At 40.2% G+C, this 15,791-nt stretch overlaps 1 protein-coding gene across 16 annotated transcripts in view; it reads left to right on the forward strand.

Moving 5' to 3' along the window:
• Positions 1-15,791, forward strand: part of APBB2 (amyloid beta precursor protein binding family B member 2) — a 332,397-nt gene that overhangs the window by 165,172 nt on the left and 151,434 nt on the right. For all 16 annotated transcript variants that reach the window (XM_074348829.1, XM_074348805.1, XM_074348824.1 and 13 more), the window contains one exon: positions 1,218-2,030. In XM_074348829.1, the coding sequence (XP_074204930.1) occupies positions 1,218-2,030 (813 nt within the window). The remainder of the gene's footprint in view (positions 1-1,217; positions 2,031-15,791) is intronic.

Below are 15,791 nucleotides of genomic sequence, written 5' to 3' on the forward strand. Positions count from 1 at the left end.
TGAGTGACTCTTTCCTAAAATAGCCCATCCTGAGTATTTCATGATAGAAGGGGACACCTCTAAGCTCCCGGACAGGAGACCATTCTTACCTTCCTCCTCTGTGGAGGTCCCTGTTTTGCCTGGTGGAGGAAGAGGAAGTTGTCACTATACAATTTTAGGAATGTTAGGAGCTGTGCTTTGGGTCCATCTAGTGCTGGTTTAAAGAGCCCAGGGAGGTTTCTCTGGAGGCCGCAGGATCAGACAAGAAAGAAGTCATTCTTCATAGACTGAGAAATCTGAAACCTCAGGAATTCTTGCTGATGTATTTTATTCCCATCTAGTCTGACAAACCTTTCTTTCTTCCTCGCAAGAGACACATAGGATAGATCACTGATGGTGTGAACGATATATGAGGTAAATGCGACTGTCAGATAGTTTCCTAGGAGTCCTGCAGGGGCACGTGGTGACTGCAAACAGCTGAGTCTGTGTTTTAATTCAGTGGAATATATTCAGACTGCTTTGGGGGCCTCTAACACATCTGTAGCCAAGGGCTCAATGCTACATTATTAGTAATAGTTTTACCCACACCTCTGTGTTCCTGAGCAATTAAGTAAGCCATTTCTCCCAAGTTTCTGTTTAGTACAAACACCAAGCCCAGGTCAGAAATGTTCGCAAAGACATTATCAAACTCTAACGGAGGTTTGATTTTTCTTGGCATCAGAACAGTTTCTAGATGTGGTTGAGAAAAATTACCTTGGATGTCTGGTGCATCATAGAACAGTGACCTTTCAGGTTAATTAAGGAAGCTGTCGCCCAGAGGGCTTTTGAGCAACTACTTTGTTGCCTGAGGGAACGACAGGATAGAAATGTGGTGTGGATGTTTAGAAAGGGGATGATTTCCAAGGCTGTGGAGAATGAAGACCAGCTGCTGGAAGAAAATGCTTTTATATGAATTCAAAAGAGAGTTTTTTTTATTCCAAGTAAAATTTTGGACCCTTGGACCTGTTAGCTTTTGTACAAATTGGCTTTTGTGTATCCACGTTAAGCCTTTTATTTGCTCCTGTTTAATGGGTTAGCAAACGGTGATAAGAAAGAGGAAAATGGGTCAGTTTTACAAGAACTGCAACAGAAACATTAGTTCTTTCCATTTTCTGTATAAAAATGTTCACTCTGTATGCTAAGTAGTTTAATCACAGCAGGCATCTAATGACTAGTTTTCTTTCTTTTTTTTTTTCCAGCTGACTCAGGTGTAGACACTTTGGCAGTGTTTATGGCCAGCAGCGGAACCACAGACATCACGAATCGGAACAGCCCGGCCACACCACCAAATACCCTTAATCTCCGTTCTTCCCACAATGAACTGTTGAACGCTGAAATAAAACACACAGAAACCAAGAACAGCACACCCCCCAAATGCAGGAAGAAATATGCACTGACTAACATCCAGGCGGCAATGGGCCTCTCGGATCCAGCTGCACAGCCCCTGCTGGGAAATGGCTCTGCCAACATCAAGCTGGTGAAAAATGGGGAGAACCAGCTCCGGAAGGCAGCCGAACAGGGGCAGCAGGACCCCAACAAGAACATCAGCCCCACCGCGGTCAACGTAACTTCCGAGAAGTTAGAAGGGAAGGAGCCCCAACCGCCCGACTCCTTGGGCTGTGAAATTTTGCCCTCCCAACCCAGGAGAACCAAGAGCTTCCTGAATTACTATGCAGACCTGGAAACCTCAACCAGGGAACTCGAGCAGAACTTGGGCAACCAACACGGGGTTGCAGAGGAGAAGACCCCGCCAGGCCAGGGCCAGGCCTCCACCATCACTGGGAATGGCGATTTGCTGCTGCAGAAACCAAGCAAACCCCAGTTCAGCCCTGAGGACGGCCAGATCGCCACAGTGTCTTCCAGCCCGGAGACCAAGAAGGATCATCCTAAAACGGGGGCCAAAACCGATTGCGCACTACACCGGATCCAGAACCTGGCACCAAGTGATGAGGAATCCAGCTGGACCACCCTGTCCCAAGACAGCGCTTCCCCCAGTTCACCAGACGAAACAGGTACCCCGGGAAAGGTGTAACCTAAGGCGGCGCTTTCTTTTGGTGTTTTCTCTTATTGATGCAATTAGTCTCTAGACTGACTGCCCACTCCCTGCTCCCCCCCCCCAAATTTCATTTGCAGGTAGAGAAGAACATGGGCCTCTTAGGGTAAAATTGGGCAATTTGTGTGGGAAATATCATTAGATTCCTCAAAGGTTTCATTTTGATTCATACATAAGTTGTTTGTTCTGGGAAGCATTTTTGAAAAAGAAGTCCCTGGTGTTAAGTCCAATGAAACATCATCTATTTAGAAGTTATGCTGCCAGTGGTTAGGTGAACTATTTCTACACGCTGTCTAGAAATACTGGATTTTGTTAAGCAAAGTAATAAAAGAAAGTTGCTGGGGGCAGGATGTAACCTGAAAGAGAGCACTAATTTGAAGTTCTCCGAGAAAGTTATTTAGGCTTAAACTAATGAAAAGTTAAAAGTTTTAAAAATTGAAAGTCTATTCATTAAAGACATTTCCCTTTTGACCTTTACTGGGGAGCATTTTATTACCCTTGTTCAAGGGGTATTTGAAAGTGAGAAAATGGTGTTTCTTTTAAAATATATACAGAAGTTTTGGATTTTAACTACTCTAGTCGAGACTAGTCTTGACTTTTGTCTATGTTTGTAACATCTTTGGATTTTTCAGTGGAGTGAAAATTGTGACAGAAATGAGCAGGGTCCTAAAATTCAGCTACTATTAACCTCATCATCTCATGGCTCCCATTATACTGATTATAAGATTAAAAGATGTGGAAAAGTGTATAGTGTCTGAAATCACTGTAAGTAAGCACTCACAAAGGCTGATTTCTTTAACCTAACCCTGCGCCGAGTGGGTCCCAGGGCTGTTAATGGGATGCAGGTGTAACAGATGGAATTGCCAGGGAAGGAAATGACATTTTCCAAACCTATAAGGCAGAGAAATTATAAGGACTATAGATACGGAAAAGAGAAGGAGAAAGTAAGACATTACCTTGTTTAAAAAAACAAGAAGAAGAAAAGAAGTGTTTTTCAAGTGCCCTTTAAAATCGCCGTACTGTAAATGATAGATTTCGTCAGCCTCCTGTAGTTCGATGTGGCAGTAAGGGAGGCTGAAATGAGCCCATTTTCATCTCGTAAATGTCTGGATCTGCACATTATTGGAATCGTAATTATGTTTGGTAATGTCATTGAGTTCACAACTCTCTATTACTTTTTACATTTAGAGAATCCATACCCTGTAGCTGATGGACACGATCACCTGCTAGTGTTTGACTCTGTATTAAGGACTCCCTGAGTGTGTCACTCACACCCCAGTCTACCTGCTGTTTTCTGCACCCCCTCCAGGCTGTGCCCGCCTTCCTGCTGCTCTTCCAGGCCCTGTGCTTCCTCTTGTAGCTACATTTTAAGTTTTACTGAAAGGTTTTAAATAAAGGAAAGTCTCTCCTGCTCCTCACTCTACTTCCCTTTTTTCCAGTGATGATTACTACTTTTTTTTTTTCCAGTATTTTGTTTTCCCAGAAACTGTTTTAGGTGTATACTCACATTCATAATGAATTTTAAAATTTACCCAAATTTTATAATGATATTTTTAAAGAGTGCTTGTCTTTTAGAGATACATGCTGAAATATAGTAGCATAATATCTAACAGACTATAATATAATACATACAAATATAAATAATACTGTGTATGGGATAGGCTGGTCCTTGTTAAAGGTGGATACCTAGGGCTTATTATTCTGCAGTCTCTAATTTCGTATGTTTAAAATTTTCCACAATTAAAATTAAAGCAAGAAAGAATGACTCACATTACATTGTTTTTATGAATGCTTTCCTTTTTCCACTGAAGTATGTATTTTGTAGAGTGGTCCATATCAGGATATAGTATTTTTCTACCTCGGGCTTTTTAAGTATTAGGCATGCTGTTCAACCCTCTGCAAGCACCATGATTGAGTTAATGATTCCCTGGCTGCTGAGTGTTACAGGGTATTTCTGTCCATGGCCCATTCACTTACTCAGTGCTGGTGTCAGCAGGGGCCAGCGGAGAGCCACAAGTGAAACCGACCTGTGCTCTCGCTCCATCCACTGCCACTCTCTCCAGGGAACCTTTGCAGGGTCCCTTCGGCTCACCACTCACTTTCTCAGCTTCTGGGTGTTACTTTCCGCTGGGTTTCTCTACAGAGCCCATTCCAGTGCTTGGCATCCTGTATGGACTGGATTAGAGTTTTCTGACATGTTGAGAGGATACATTCATGTTTGATTCTTAAGGTCGGTGTTGAAGACCTTTGAATTTTAAAGTAAGGATGACAGTATGGTGATGGCCCTTAATGGGTTACTAAGAATAGACGTTTTGAATCAGATATACTTGGAAGAATGTGTGAGCCATGACCCAGCTCTCTCAAGCTGTGAAGTTGGGTTTTTTAAAAATGCTAGAAGCCAAACCTTCAAAATGGTCACTTTGGGATCTCTACCTATTTGACCATAATACAGTGTCTCAAAATATTAATGTTAATAATATTTGGGAATTCTTTCACAATTTCCTCAGAGCCAGTTGAGAACGCCTACTGAAAAAACACCTCTTTACTTCATGATCACACTTCAGAGTTTCAGGTAGTGACCACTACACAGATTAACGAGTGAAGTAAAATAACTGAGTATTCAACATTGGTTTTTCTTTTGATTTCATCTTTCCAGTGAAACATACTGTTAGTGTTTACAATGATCAGATCAATTTAAATTAAACATTATGTTTCCCTTCTAATGGTGAAATCAGTGTTTATTATAAAGTCTTATATAGTATATGCATGTTTATATATATAAAATAAACACAAATACTAACTGTTGAAAGAAAGAAAGACATAAGAGCAAATATTTTCTAAGATACTAGTATGCAGTGCCATGGTACACATATAAGAAGTGTATATATTTGCTTCCTCACAGTGTTAAGCAAATACTCACCACAGTGATGTATGTTTTATGACTAAATCATGACACAGTTGTCTTTGGATTTTAGACTGTGCTTTGGGGAGCCTAGAAAAATAGAACAGACTCATTTCTATCTTAGGGACATCCTTTCCAAGTTAGAATGCTATTTAAAAAATAAAATGCACCATCTAACCCAGAGATTGACCACTTTCTATTTCCCTTTCTTACTGAATTGCCTGCTCCAACATGTTAGTAACTTTTTTTTGTACAGTCATGTGTACAGTATGTTCCTCCTCTTTTCTGCCTATGTCGCCTGTCCTTTGAGAAACAAGAGGTTATTAGAAGGGAGAAAAAAAAAAACACCAGTGAAATTACTGAGTTTCATAGGAATATAGAAAAGTTCAAAAGAATGCCTTGACCTTGATTCTAAAAGAAAGGGTGGCATCATTTCGGTAGTTGGAAGTGGGGACTTTTAGTCTGTTCAGGTTTTGCCAGAAATGCAGTTCCCTCGGTGGCCCCAGGTGAGCAGGATGGCTCAGGTGAGCATAGGTTGGGAAGATTGTGTGTAGTCTCCCCATTAATCACCTGGTGTTTTATGTTTGCTTCATAAAAACTTTTGAAAGACGCATTTTGGTGCTACCTGGGTACAGGTTTCAGTACCTAGTTTATACCAACAGGTAACTTAGGTTTCATTTGAGGCTTCATAAAATTGAAGATACAGAGTATGAAACTGGGTGGGTCTTGTGGAATAGCCATTTCAAAATTAGGTTCAGTACTAAAGTGCAGAAAGGCAGCATATACACAGAGAAAACCAAATCTGGATGGTGTGGCAGTGGGCCTAATGCTTCATTAACTTACCATCAAAAGCACAGGCTCTGGACTCAACTTCCTGCCTTCAAATCTCAGCTCTGTTCTGTGTGGGCAGTTCACATAGTCTCTCACCTGTAAGATAGGGGTGCTAGTAGGGTTTTAGCATACATCTATTGTGAACATTAAGTGAGAGCATCTCTGAGGCACTCTTAGAACAGTGGCTGGCATATAGCAAGGGTTTAATCAGTATTAGTGCCTATTATTTGTGATCTTAATTATAAGTACAGCCATGGGACATGAAAGTTTATCTCTCTCTTAATTATAAATTGCCTATATTTTGCAGTCTGATTTTAGTTAAGACTTTCTGTATCCTGAGGGCAAGGATTGGTTTGTCTTCATCTTTGTGTTGTCAGTTCCTGAAATGAAGCAGGTGAACTTAGTAAATAAATAATGATTAATTGAATAAAAATGGAGGTCATCTACAAATCCCCAAATGGTCCTGATGTATTAAGTAAATCATCTGATGTTAAGTTTTAACCAATGTCTGATTTTGGGTACATATTATGTAACTTACTTGATGATGTGGCCCCATATTAGGGGGATGCTGATTAACCAGTGATTGAGGAAGTCACAGTGAGATTCTGTGTGCCAAATATTGTTTGTGGTACTTTTCTCGCAGTCAGGCGGCCATGCTTGGACTTGAACCAAGGTCTTCGGACACAGCATCCTGTGTTTTCCACCGTGTCATAGTTCTGAGACCTAGGCTTGTGTCACCAGTGGCTGAGTACATCAGACTTCATCCACCTCAACTAGATATGTGTGGTAGATATCTTGATAATCTGGAAAATGAAAAATTATATTTTAGAGGATCTTTCCATTCCCTAAAGCAGTTGAATTTTAGCTCAAATGTTAGCTCCTCTGTGAAACCTTTCTAGACACTCTGAACTATTGAAAGTTCTTTTTCTGTACCTCACGAAAGTATTTCCAAGTCTCTGTTAGCACATTCCTCTCAGCAGTTTGTAACCTAACTGGAAAGTTTTCATTTAGACTTGGAGTTCCATGAAAGCAGAAGCTAAGTCTTCATTATGTGTAGATGTGAAGTTCTTCACAGAGCAGGTGACACATAGTAACAGACTCCATAAATGTTATATGTTTGCTGGTTGGACAAATGTTACATGGTTGCTGGACCACAATCCTGCATGCCCTGTGAGGTCTGCTCCAGCAGTACACCTATAGAGGCAGAAAAAGTATGCACAGCTTATGTAAAGTAATTGTTCAGAACACCTAGATAGGGTGATTCTTATTTATATTCTAAGCTTGGGAGGGATGAAGAATTTGGGCCAGTAATTCAGTCTACCACAAACATTCCTTGTCTTTGAATCTATAGGTCTACGAGTCAGAAAAGCCAGGGTCAAGGGAAGGGACCATTTTGGTTTCACTTGCCCTCATGCTTTGCCTTGCATTGTGAGTTGACCCGTGTTACTCAAGAGGTTGAATCCTTTGATGTCTTAAATTGGTTTCCAGTCTTGAGGCAAGCAAAAGTGGAACTCTTTTTTGCAAGCTAGATAGCTGGTGAGGGCAAAAGCCAAGGCACAAACCTAATTATGTCAACACAGTTAGCAACACTAATTATTTCTGGCCTTAGCTAGCTTGAGAGTGTTAGAGCTTTGGATAAATCTGTGTTATTAACACTTTTAGAAACTTCTTCTAAATGTTCATTTTGTGTCAAATGGTTTTTGGTAATTTCAACCATAAATTACTTTTAAAAGCTCCCATCTCTTAAAAAAAAAAAAATCCAGGATATAGGAAAGGCCCAGTGTTCAGCTGGATTGTCCTGTTGAATTAATTTTAATCTTTTAAACACCCTTTAGTGATTCACTAGCCTCCCTGTCTTGTCCCCTCAGTTGAGAGTTCTGTGATGTGACAGGAGGAATTCAAGAAGACAGATGTGAGATGTTTCCAAAATAGCTCGGACACACTGTGTTCTAGGGTAGGTGACGTGCTTTCCAGATTAGACTTAGTACCTTGGGGGTAAGATGTATAAAAAGATGTTTTTATCTCACCCCACGAACCTAAGGAAGAAAATGATTTTGCTCAATTAATTATTTTTGAAGGTTCAGGACAAAAAATATATTTAATTGAATGATCAAGGTAGTTTGGTTGCCTTCCATTCATTATACAGTATTATACTAGGTACCTCAGGGAACAAGAAGAATACAACGAAATGAGGGGCAACAAAAGTCTAACAGTCTAGTAGTGAACACAAGACAGGCCGTGTGATCAAGATGGAACCAGGAAGGAGCTATGAGACCCCGGATTGCTGTGGGGCAGAGGGCGCTCAGAGGAGGGAGCGACTGTAATGGACTGAGATGTGGAAGTTCAGGCACTGAAGTTATCTGTGCTGGAAATTGAATCGACTTTCAACAGATGAAGATCTGGGGAGATCATTGCCCCTCAGAGCTGTTACAAAGTAAGGAATCCTTTTCCTTTTTTTTTTTTTAAATTATTCACTAAAGAAGTGTAATTCATGATTTCTACTCCCCCTCCACCCCGTGTTTATGTCTACTTTCCTGGTATTTTGAAAATAAAAATTTTAGTTCCCAGTTTGGCAAGTTGTTTAGCTCGTGGGAGAGAGTAGTGTGGACAGCGGAAGTGACTGGTTGGGGTCCTCTAGTAGTCCTGCGTGAGGGCACGTCACCTCTCAGATTGTGACTCGGTGAGGTCCTAGAGACAGTAACACTACGTCCACTTTCAGAAATTTTCTGGTCAAATTTCTTCATGAGTGTTCTGCCCTGACCCATTGTCCTCATGAAAGACTCTTAAGTTAAATACATAGAGAGATTTATGGTTTTAAAAGCCAAGAGGCTATAGAAACATCCAGGTAGTCAGCAAGCTTGGATTTATCTAAATCTATGGAGAATTGAAATGGATCTGTAACTTTACCATGATTTTCACTGAGCTGTGTTATCCATGGAAGTTAACAACCATTCACGTGTTTGTAGATTTGTTCACCATTGCTTTCTTTTAATTCATCCATTCATTTTTTTACTCAAATATACATGTACACACCAATCACTTTTTTAAAGTCTACTCAGTGGATGGTGCTAGGTGCCTGAGACATAGAAATAAATTAGAACTGGTCTGTGACCTCAGATAACTCACATGTAGTTTCCTGTCTCCATGGATGAAGCCCCCACCGCATGTGGTTGCCTTCTAAAATGTGTGCCTAGGTTCTTTGTTCACGTTCACATGTCTTGCCTCAGGAAGTACAAGCAGGTAACACCCCCCGCCACAGCCTGGGCAGCATAAGTTTCCAAACAAAGAAGAGAAGATGTTTAGATGTTTTAATAGTTTCTCAGGGCTGCTGCCACAAATTACCGTACATTTGGTAGCTTAAAACAACAGAAATTTATTCTCTCACAGTTCTGGAGGCTGGAAGTTTGAAATCAAGGTGTCAGCAGGGTCATGCCCCTTCTGAAGCTCTTTCCTTGCCCTTTCCAGACTTCTGGCGGGTGCTGGCAACACTTGGCATTCCTTGGCTTGTAGTTGCATCACTGTGATCTCTCCCTGAGTCTTCCCATGGCCTTAGAAGGACACCAGTCATTGGATTTAGGGCCCACGCTAATCCAGGATGGCCTCAGCCTAACTGATTATATCTGCAGAGGGCGTATTTCCAAATAAGATCACATCCTGAGGTTCTCAGTAAATATGAATATTAGGAGAATAGTATTCAACCCAGTACAGATACCTTCCCAGATAATTCCTTAATATACGCGACACAGAGGAGCTGTGAAAGGATATTTGCAGGAATTATTGTGTTCAAATTTTTCAAGAAGAAAAGTTAATACTTGCTGATATGGTCAGAATTGATAAATGAACAGAACAGGCTGCAGAGGACCTCAAGATAGTTTGGGGCTGCATTCATCCAGATTCTTCAGTGAAGAAACTTAATTGTGGACCTGATGCTGGTGAATCTGAAACCATAAACCCAACTGAGATTGCGGCTAAGTGTGGAAAGGGCAGGAAAGCATGATAAAGACATAGTAAAGCTTCACATTGAGCAGTTTGGCTCAGTTCTGAACAGGGTAGTTCAGGGAACTTGGTGATATGGAAATGGTGTTAGCCTTTGGATTAAAGCTTAAGAACAGACAGGCAGGGATATCAGTAATAGGCATGCTTTCTTACCTCTGTTGAAGAGACATTGCTTACTAAACGTACAGGATTTTCTGAGGAGCTATGTAGAATATATTAAAGCATATACATACATGACCCTATCTTTAGGGCAATGCGAAGGCAGCATGATGCCGTGGAAGTTTCTGAAATCACAAACGGGCCTGCTGCGGAGTGCACAGGAAACCTGCAGACAGGGTTTGTCTAGCAGATGATGTTTTGAATTAGCCCAATGCTTAGAAATTGGGAGCTTTTACATAAAAATATGAGTTTCTTGTTTCTATTGTAAATCCAGAAATCTCACAACACTGGGCTCAAATGCCATAGAGGCCCCAGTCAGCGGCAGCCCTTCGAATGGGTCCTGTCTCCTGGAGCTCAAGACACTGGGCCTGTGATCGAGGCTCTGTCAGTGGACTCAGCCGTCATACATACACGCAACTATTATAGTGGAAAGAACTAGGCTAGTGTTGGTCTTGCCTGGGACAGCTGCGTGCAGCTCTAATGCTATGGTAGCAGCACGCCTGCATCATGTACAGCCTTCTTCTAATCATAGTCATCCTAGTCTCAGTCCCATGCCTTCTGGTAGATTTATAAAGTGTGACATGAACTGTTAAGCAAAACATGCTCGAAATTTCCAAAGACATCTTTAGATGACTTCTCAGAGTTCTCCATCTGTTAATCTGGTTAGAGGAGGGAAAACATTAGCTTTTCAAAAGCTAGGATGTGGGTGGTTCATAAATTTTGTGCTTCAGGTCTGGCTCCGTTAATATACCCGGTTTGCTTTCATAAATGTGAAGGTAGTTACTAGTTACCCTTATAATTTATATATTGTGTTTCCCTTTCAGACCCCTTCGGTGCAAAATAGTGAAATAAAAACTTCCTATTCAGGACAAAAATGTGAAAATGAATATAGGAATGTATATCCATGACAGGGACATTGTGCTGTACACCAGAGATAGACACGTTGTAATTGACTGAAGTTCAATTAAAAAAAAAAAAAGAGCTTCCTATTCAGACAGATTTGGCTAGAAAATTGAATCATCTAACTATTAGAAAATCATATGTGGTCAGCATTCCATGTGTAAGGGTCAGAAAGTAAGAGGATCAGGTGACTCCAACTCTAAAACATTGTTGTGAGTGTCTAAGAGGGGAGATGATACTGTTACATGAGCTTTCCCTTTTTTTTTTTTTTTTTTTTTTTTTTTTTTTGTCCTCCATAGATTTACTCTGAATATGATTGAGTTTAATCTTTGCAAGGATTCTTCCTTGTTAGGTGATTTATCTTTCTTCTTCAGTATAATTTGAAGAAATCTTCATTTAGAGCTGCGCTGAGTTGGTGCATTGAGGATATTATAAAAGTAGGTCTCCAGCGTATAAATGGCTTGTTTAGGAAGCTGATTTTGGTCTGTTATTTGTTTGTTACCAGGACTCTTTTCTATACACATTACGGTAGTATGTATATGCGATGGTTAGGTATTCAGGATGGCTGGCCCTTGACAGCCTTAGTCCCTAATCGACATGTAGGGTAGTGTTAATAGAGCTGTGGAACTCTTCTCAGAATGTTCTAGACGAAAAGGTGGTTACAGTTCCATGTGGCGTTGTCAGAAAGTGAGAGAATGGAGATGACTCCCAACTGTTGGGAAAGGACTCTTGGGAGGTGGAGCAAAGGAAGTTCAAGGGCTGAGGGTGCTGAGGTACTGGTGATGGAAGATCTTCAAGAATGCATCTCTGTAAGGAGCTAACTCCTCAGTTCCCACTTCTCTTTTCTGTTTCTTCTCCAGGCATGTCTCCTTTGGGGGACCTTTCACCAACATTTCCTTTCATCCTTTGCTCACTATGGACAAGGACGGCGTTTCATGACCTCTTGCCCTTCCCTTCTTTCCCCAGAATAGGCCTTGCTTCTTACAGGATTCCCAAGTGGCTGTCACCTTCCAATTGACGTCTTGTCCTTCTGTCTCCTGTTTATGTTTCTTCCATGTGCTGTGGAGTAAAAGCCCTGAGTCAGAGAATGGACTCTATGTATAATATATCAGAGAGAAGCGTTTTCACCTCAGGAGTGTAGTTCAGTGTAGTTAAGGATTATTAGACTGGTAAAATCTAGACTGTTTATTTTTAGGACACTTTTTAGTAAGGATAATAGGTTAACTGCAGTCTGCTCACATATTTTCAATTGGTGAATGTCTACTGAGCTCCTGATGTGTGTAAGGAACTGAGCTAGTTCTCTGGGTGATTCCAAGATTGAGGCATAGTCTTTCCTTCAAGGGACTCACAGGCTCCTTCCTCAAGAGTCTTTTAAATCTCTCTCTTACAGCGTTTACCACTTTCAGGGTTTTAGAGCCAGATCTGACTCATCCCAGTTCCATCACTTTCTTAACCTCTGAGCCCCAAATTTCTTATCTCTAAAGTTGGAAATAACAATAAAATTGTTACCTAAAGCCCCTGGCACAATACCTGGCCCACAGAAAGCATTTTTTGAAATGTTAATTATCATTATAATTTTTGTCTTATCGTTGCTGTGAGATTGAAGCCTTCTTTAGGGTATAATATAAGCTGTTTTGCCTTTGTGAGTGTTGTCTTTAATCCCCAGAAATGAGTCCATATAATGAGTACTCATGTTGGAGTGAATGATGAGCGTAATAAGTAAGTTGTATTATTTACACTAGCAGTGCAGCAAATTAAAGGCAATAGTTTACCTCCAAGAAGTTCACAATCATTAGAAGGATGCATAAATCTTCTGCTTCTCAAATGTTACTGTACAGGAAAATCTCCTGGAGATCTTGTTGAAATGCAGATTCTGATTCAGTAGGTCTGGGCTGGGGCCTGAGATTCTGCATTGAAAATTTAAAAAACAATTTTTTTTTTTTTAGTTGTGGAGATTCTGCATTTTTAGCAGGCTCTCAGGTGATGTTGATACGTAGCTCTGGTGCTTGGCCACACTTTGGGCGGGCACGCTGGACTGGAAGCTGCAGGAGGAAGCGGTCTAGTCTGTTTTATTCACTGCTATATCCTGAGATATATACACAGAATAAACAGTGCCCAGGATACGCTTGTGTTAGAAAAATGATGTGGAATGAATACATTTACCTCAGAACCTAAGTAGTTGATACTGGGTAGATTTTTGCTAAATATGTAGAACAGATAAGGGTCATAAAATTCCAGATAAGGTATTTCTTGACCTGGAGGGCCCTTGTGATGCAGGAAGAGGACAGACTTGAAAGACAAATAGAGTTTGGAGAAGTAAAGAAGTAATGGGCACACAGTAAAAAGAAGAAATCAAAAGAAGTGCTGGCTCTCAGGCACTGTTCTCAAACTTCTTGATCTGGGGGACCTCTTTACACTTCAGAAACTATTGAGAACCCCAGAGCTTTGTGGTTTGTATGGATGGTATGTATCAGTATGTATTGTATTAAAAATTAAAACAGATCTGTAAAGTCACTCACTAAAAAAAATAAGAAACTGAACAGTATGCTGTATACCAGAAATTGATACAACATTGTAAACTGACTATACTACAATTAAAAAAAAAACAACTACATAATAAAAAAAAATCAAATGGGATTATCCCTAAAGAAAGGCATATATAAACTACAGAATGCATTTTATTATGCAGTATTAATCATCAAAAAGATTGATAAGTCATGTTATAAAATGCAAACAAAAAAATAAGAAACCCATTAATGTTAACAAAATAGGATGTTTTATGAAACACAGCCCTTTTTTTCCCCCAAAGCCAGTAACAGTTTATGAGAAACATGATATTTTGTTTATCTGAAAATCTAATGTATGGCTTAATTAAAGGCATCTGGATTCTCTCGTCAGCTTCTACCTTCAGTGTATATCAGTAAATTGTTTTGGTTGAAGTAGATGAGGAAAATCCTGCCAGCCTCTTACACATATATAGGTGGAAATAGCCTTTTCAGGCAATTGTGGAGGTTTTTTTTTTGATGTTATACCAAAACTTGATAATTGGTAGTTCCTTAAAGGTTAGTTACAATGTAGAATCTGAAACCACAGTAGTAAACTTTTTTTGCACTCTGTTATATTAAAATCTATTGGTCTGTCGTATATAATTTTGTAACATCATGCAGTCGTGATTTGGAAAATGTTGGTTCAATGAGTTATGAAGATCTTCCAAATGTTGACATATTTCATTATACAATATGAAAACATTACATTTGTTAATCTCACCACCCATTGCACAGAAGAGTCATTAATTATTAGGAAGCTATCAAGCTCTCAGTAGTGAATACAAGTTTTCCAAAATTCTAATTTTTGCTTCAAAGCTCACATTTTATCATTGGCAACAAATACTATCAGTTGTTTTCCTTGAAGTGACAGGCTCACCTCATTCGTTTTTGAGAAAATGTCTACCTGATACCCAAATGTGAGTAACCATAGTTGGTCTGTCATTCTGTCAAGTAAAAAGCGTGCCATGTGCTTTTCCTGGAAACAGCAGACTTCTGTCTGCAGCAGAAATGCTGTCTGCATACTTACATGAAAAAGGCATATACAAGGGCTGAGATTTAATAAAATAATTTTTACTGCTTCAACAAGGACGTTCTTATGCAAAACTGCTGTTGCTTTTAGTAGGAATATGTAATATTGAGTAATACAATGATTACTGGTATGGTTTGTGCCATTGTCTTGCTTCGTGCTGAGATACCAGCAATTTTATCCATATTTTGCGCCTATCAGTTAAATGTCAACATGGTGAAAAAAGCTGTAAATATCATCTCAGTATTATGAAAATAATTTCGACCTCAGAGACCTCCTGAAATCCTTTCTGGGAACTTTTGTGCTCCGTGTGAGTTAATGCTTCCAGCAGTTTTGTTGGAGAGGAGAGTCTATGAAGAATAATTGTGAGCGAGGTCAGATAGGTGGAGGCCAGACTGGAAGATGCTAATGCTTAATTGTGAACTTGCTTTTGTTAGTGAGAAATGATTGATGATTATGAGAAAAGGAGTGCTGTTTGCAAGGTGGAGTTTGAAAAGGGTATATCTGACATTGGTGCCTAGAATATGTTGGCAGGAGAGTTTCACAGTAATTCACTTGAGATCATGAGGACTGGAGACTAGTAGCTTTAAAAATAGAGCAGAGATGGAAGAAAGGAATCTCTGGGATTTAGTGATTGATTGGATATAGGTGGTGAGGGAGAGGGTAGAATCAAAAATGTCAGATTTTCAGTCTGAAGACTACGAAAATGATGGTTTTCAGAGACAGTGAGATTGGGAGAAGGAATTAGTTTTTGGAGAAGGATGTTTCTGATTTTAGATGTATGAGTTTGTGACACTGTGGGAAGAGCCGGGAGTAATGCCCTGAAGTTAGAGTTGTGGCTCTGCTTGGACACAGTTCTTCCACTATGTCTGAGACTTTTATATGTTCTTTCGGTGTGTTGTTGTAACATGTGATGGGATAAGGATGGAGTGGGCACTTAAGCAGGTAGTATGAGGGGGCTGCCTCCAGAAAACACACTGGAATAGTTGCAGTGGTTTGAACCAGTCTGCTCTTTTTTCCCATTTTAAATATTGAACTTGATTTAGCCTTACTTCTACAATAATGCTAGACAGTGATTGAGCTATTGAACGCAGAGATGACACGTTCCATTTCTCTTCTTTTTCCTTCTCTACAGTAAAGTGAAGGGGCCACGTGTAGAAAGGCTGGCACACTTTCTCCTCACAAGTTGACATCGAAGGTCTCTGCCAGGAAAGACACCGAGCAAATTTACCAAGTGACGTTTGTGACCTTGGCCAAGGCTCTAGCTGACAGGCTCTAAAACCAGGCTCTAACAGCACATCTGTCTCTTAGGGATGGACTCATTCATCAAGTTCATGAGATTGAAGCACTACAGCAAAA

Source organism: Camelus bactrianus, chromosome 2 (genome assembly GCF_048773025.1).
Source record: "Camelus bactrianus isolate YW-2024 breed Bactrian camel chromosome 2, ASM4877302v1, whole genome shotgun sequence".
Classification (NCBI taxonomy): Eukaryota; Metazoa; Chordata; class Mammalia; order Artiodactyla; family Camelidae; genus Camelus; species Camelus bactrianus.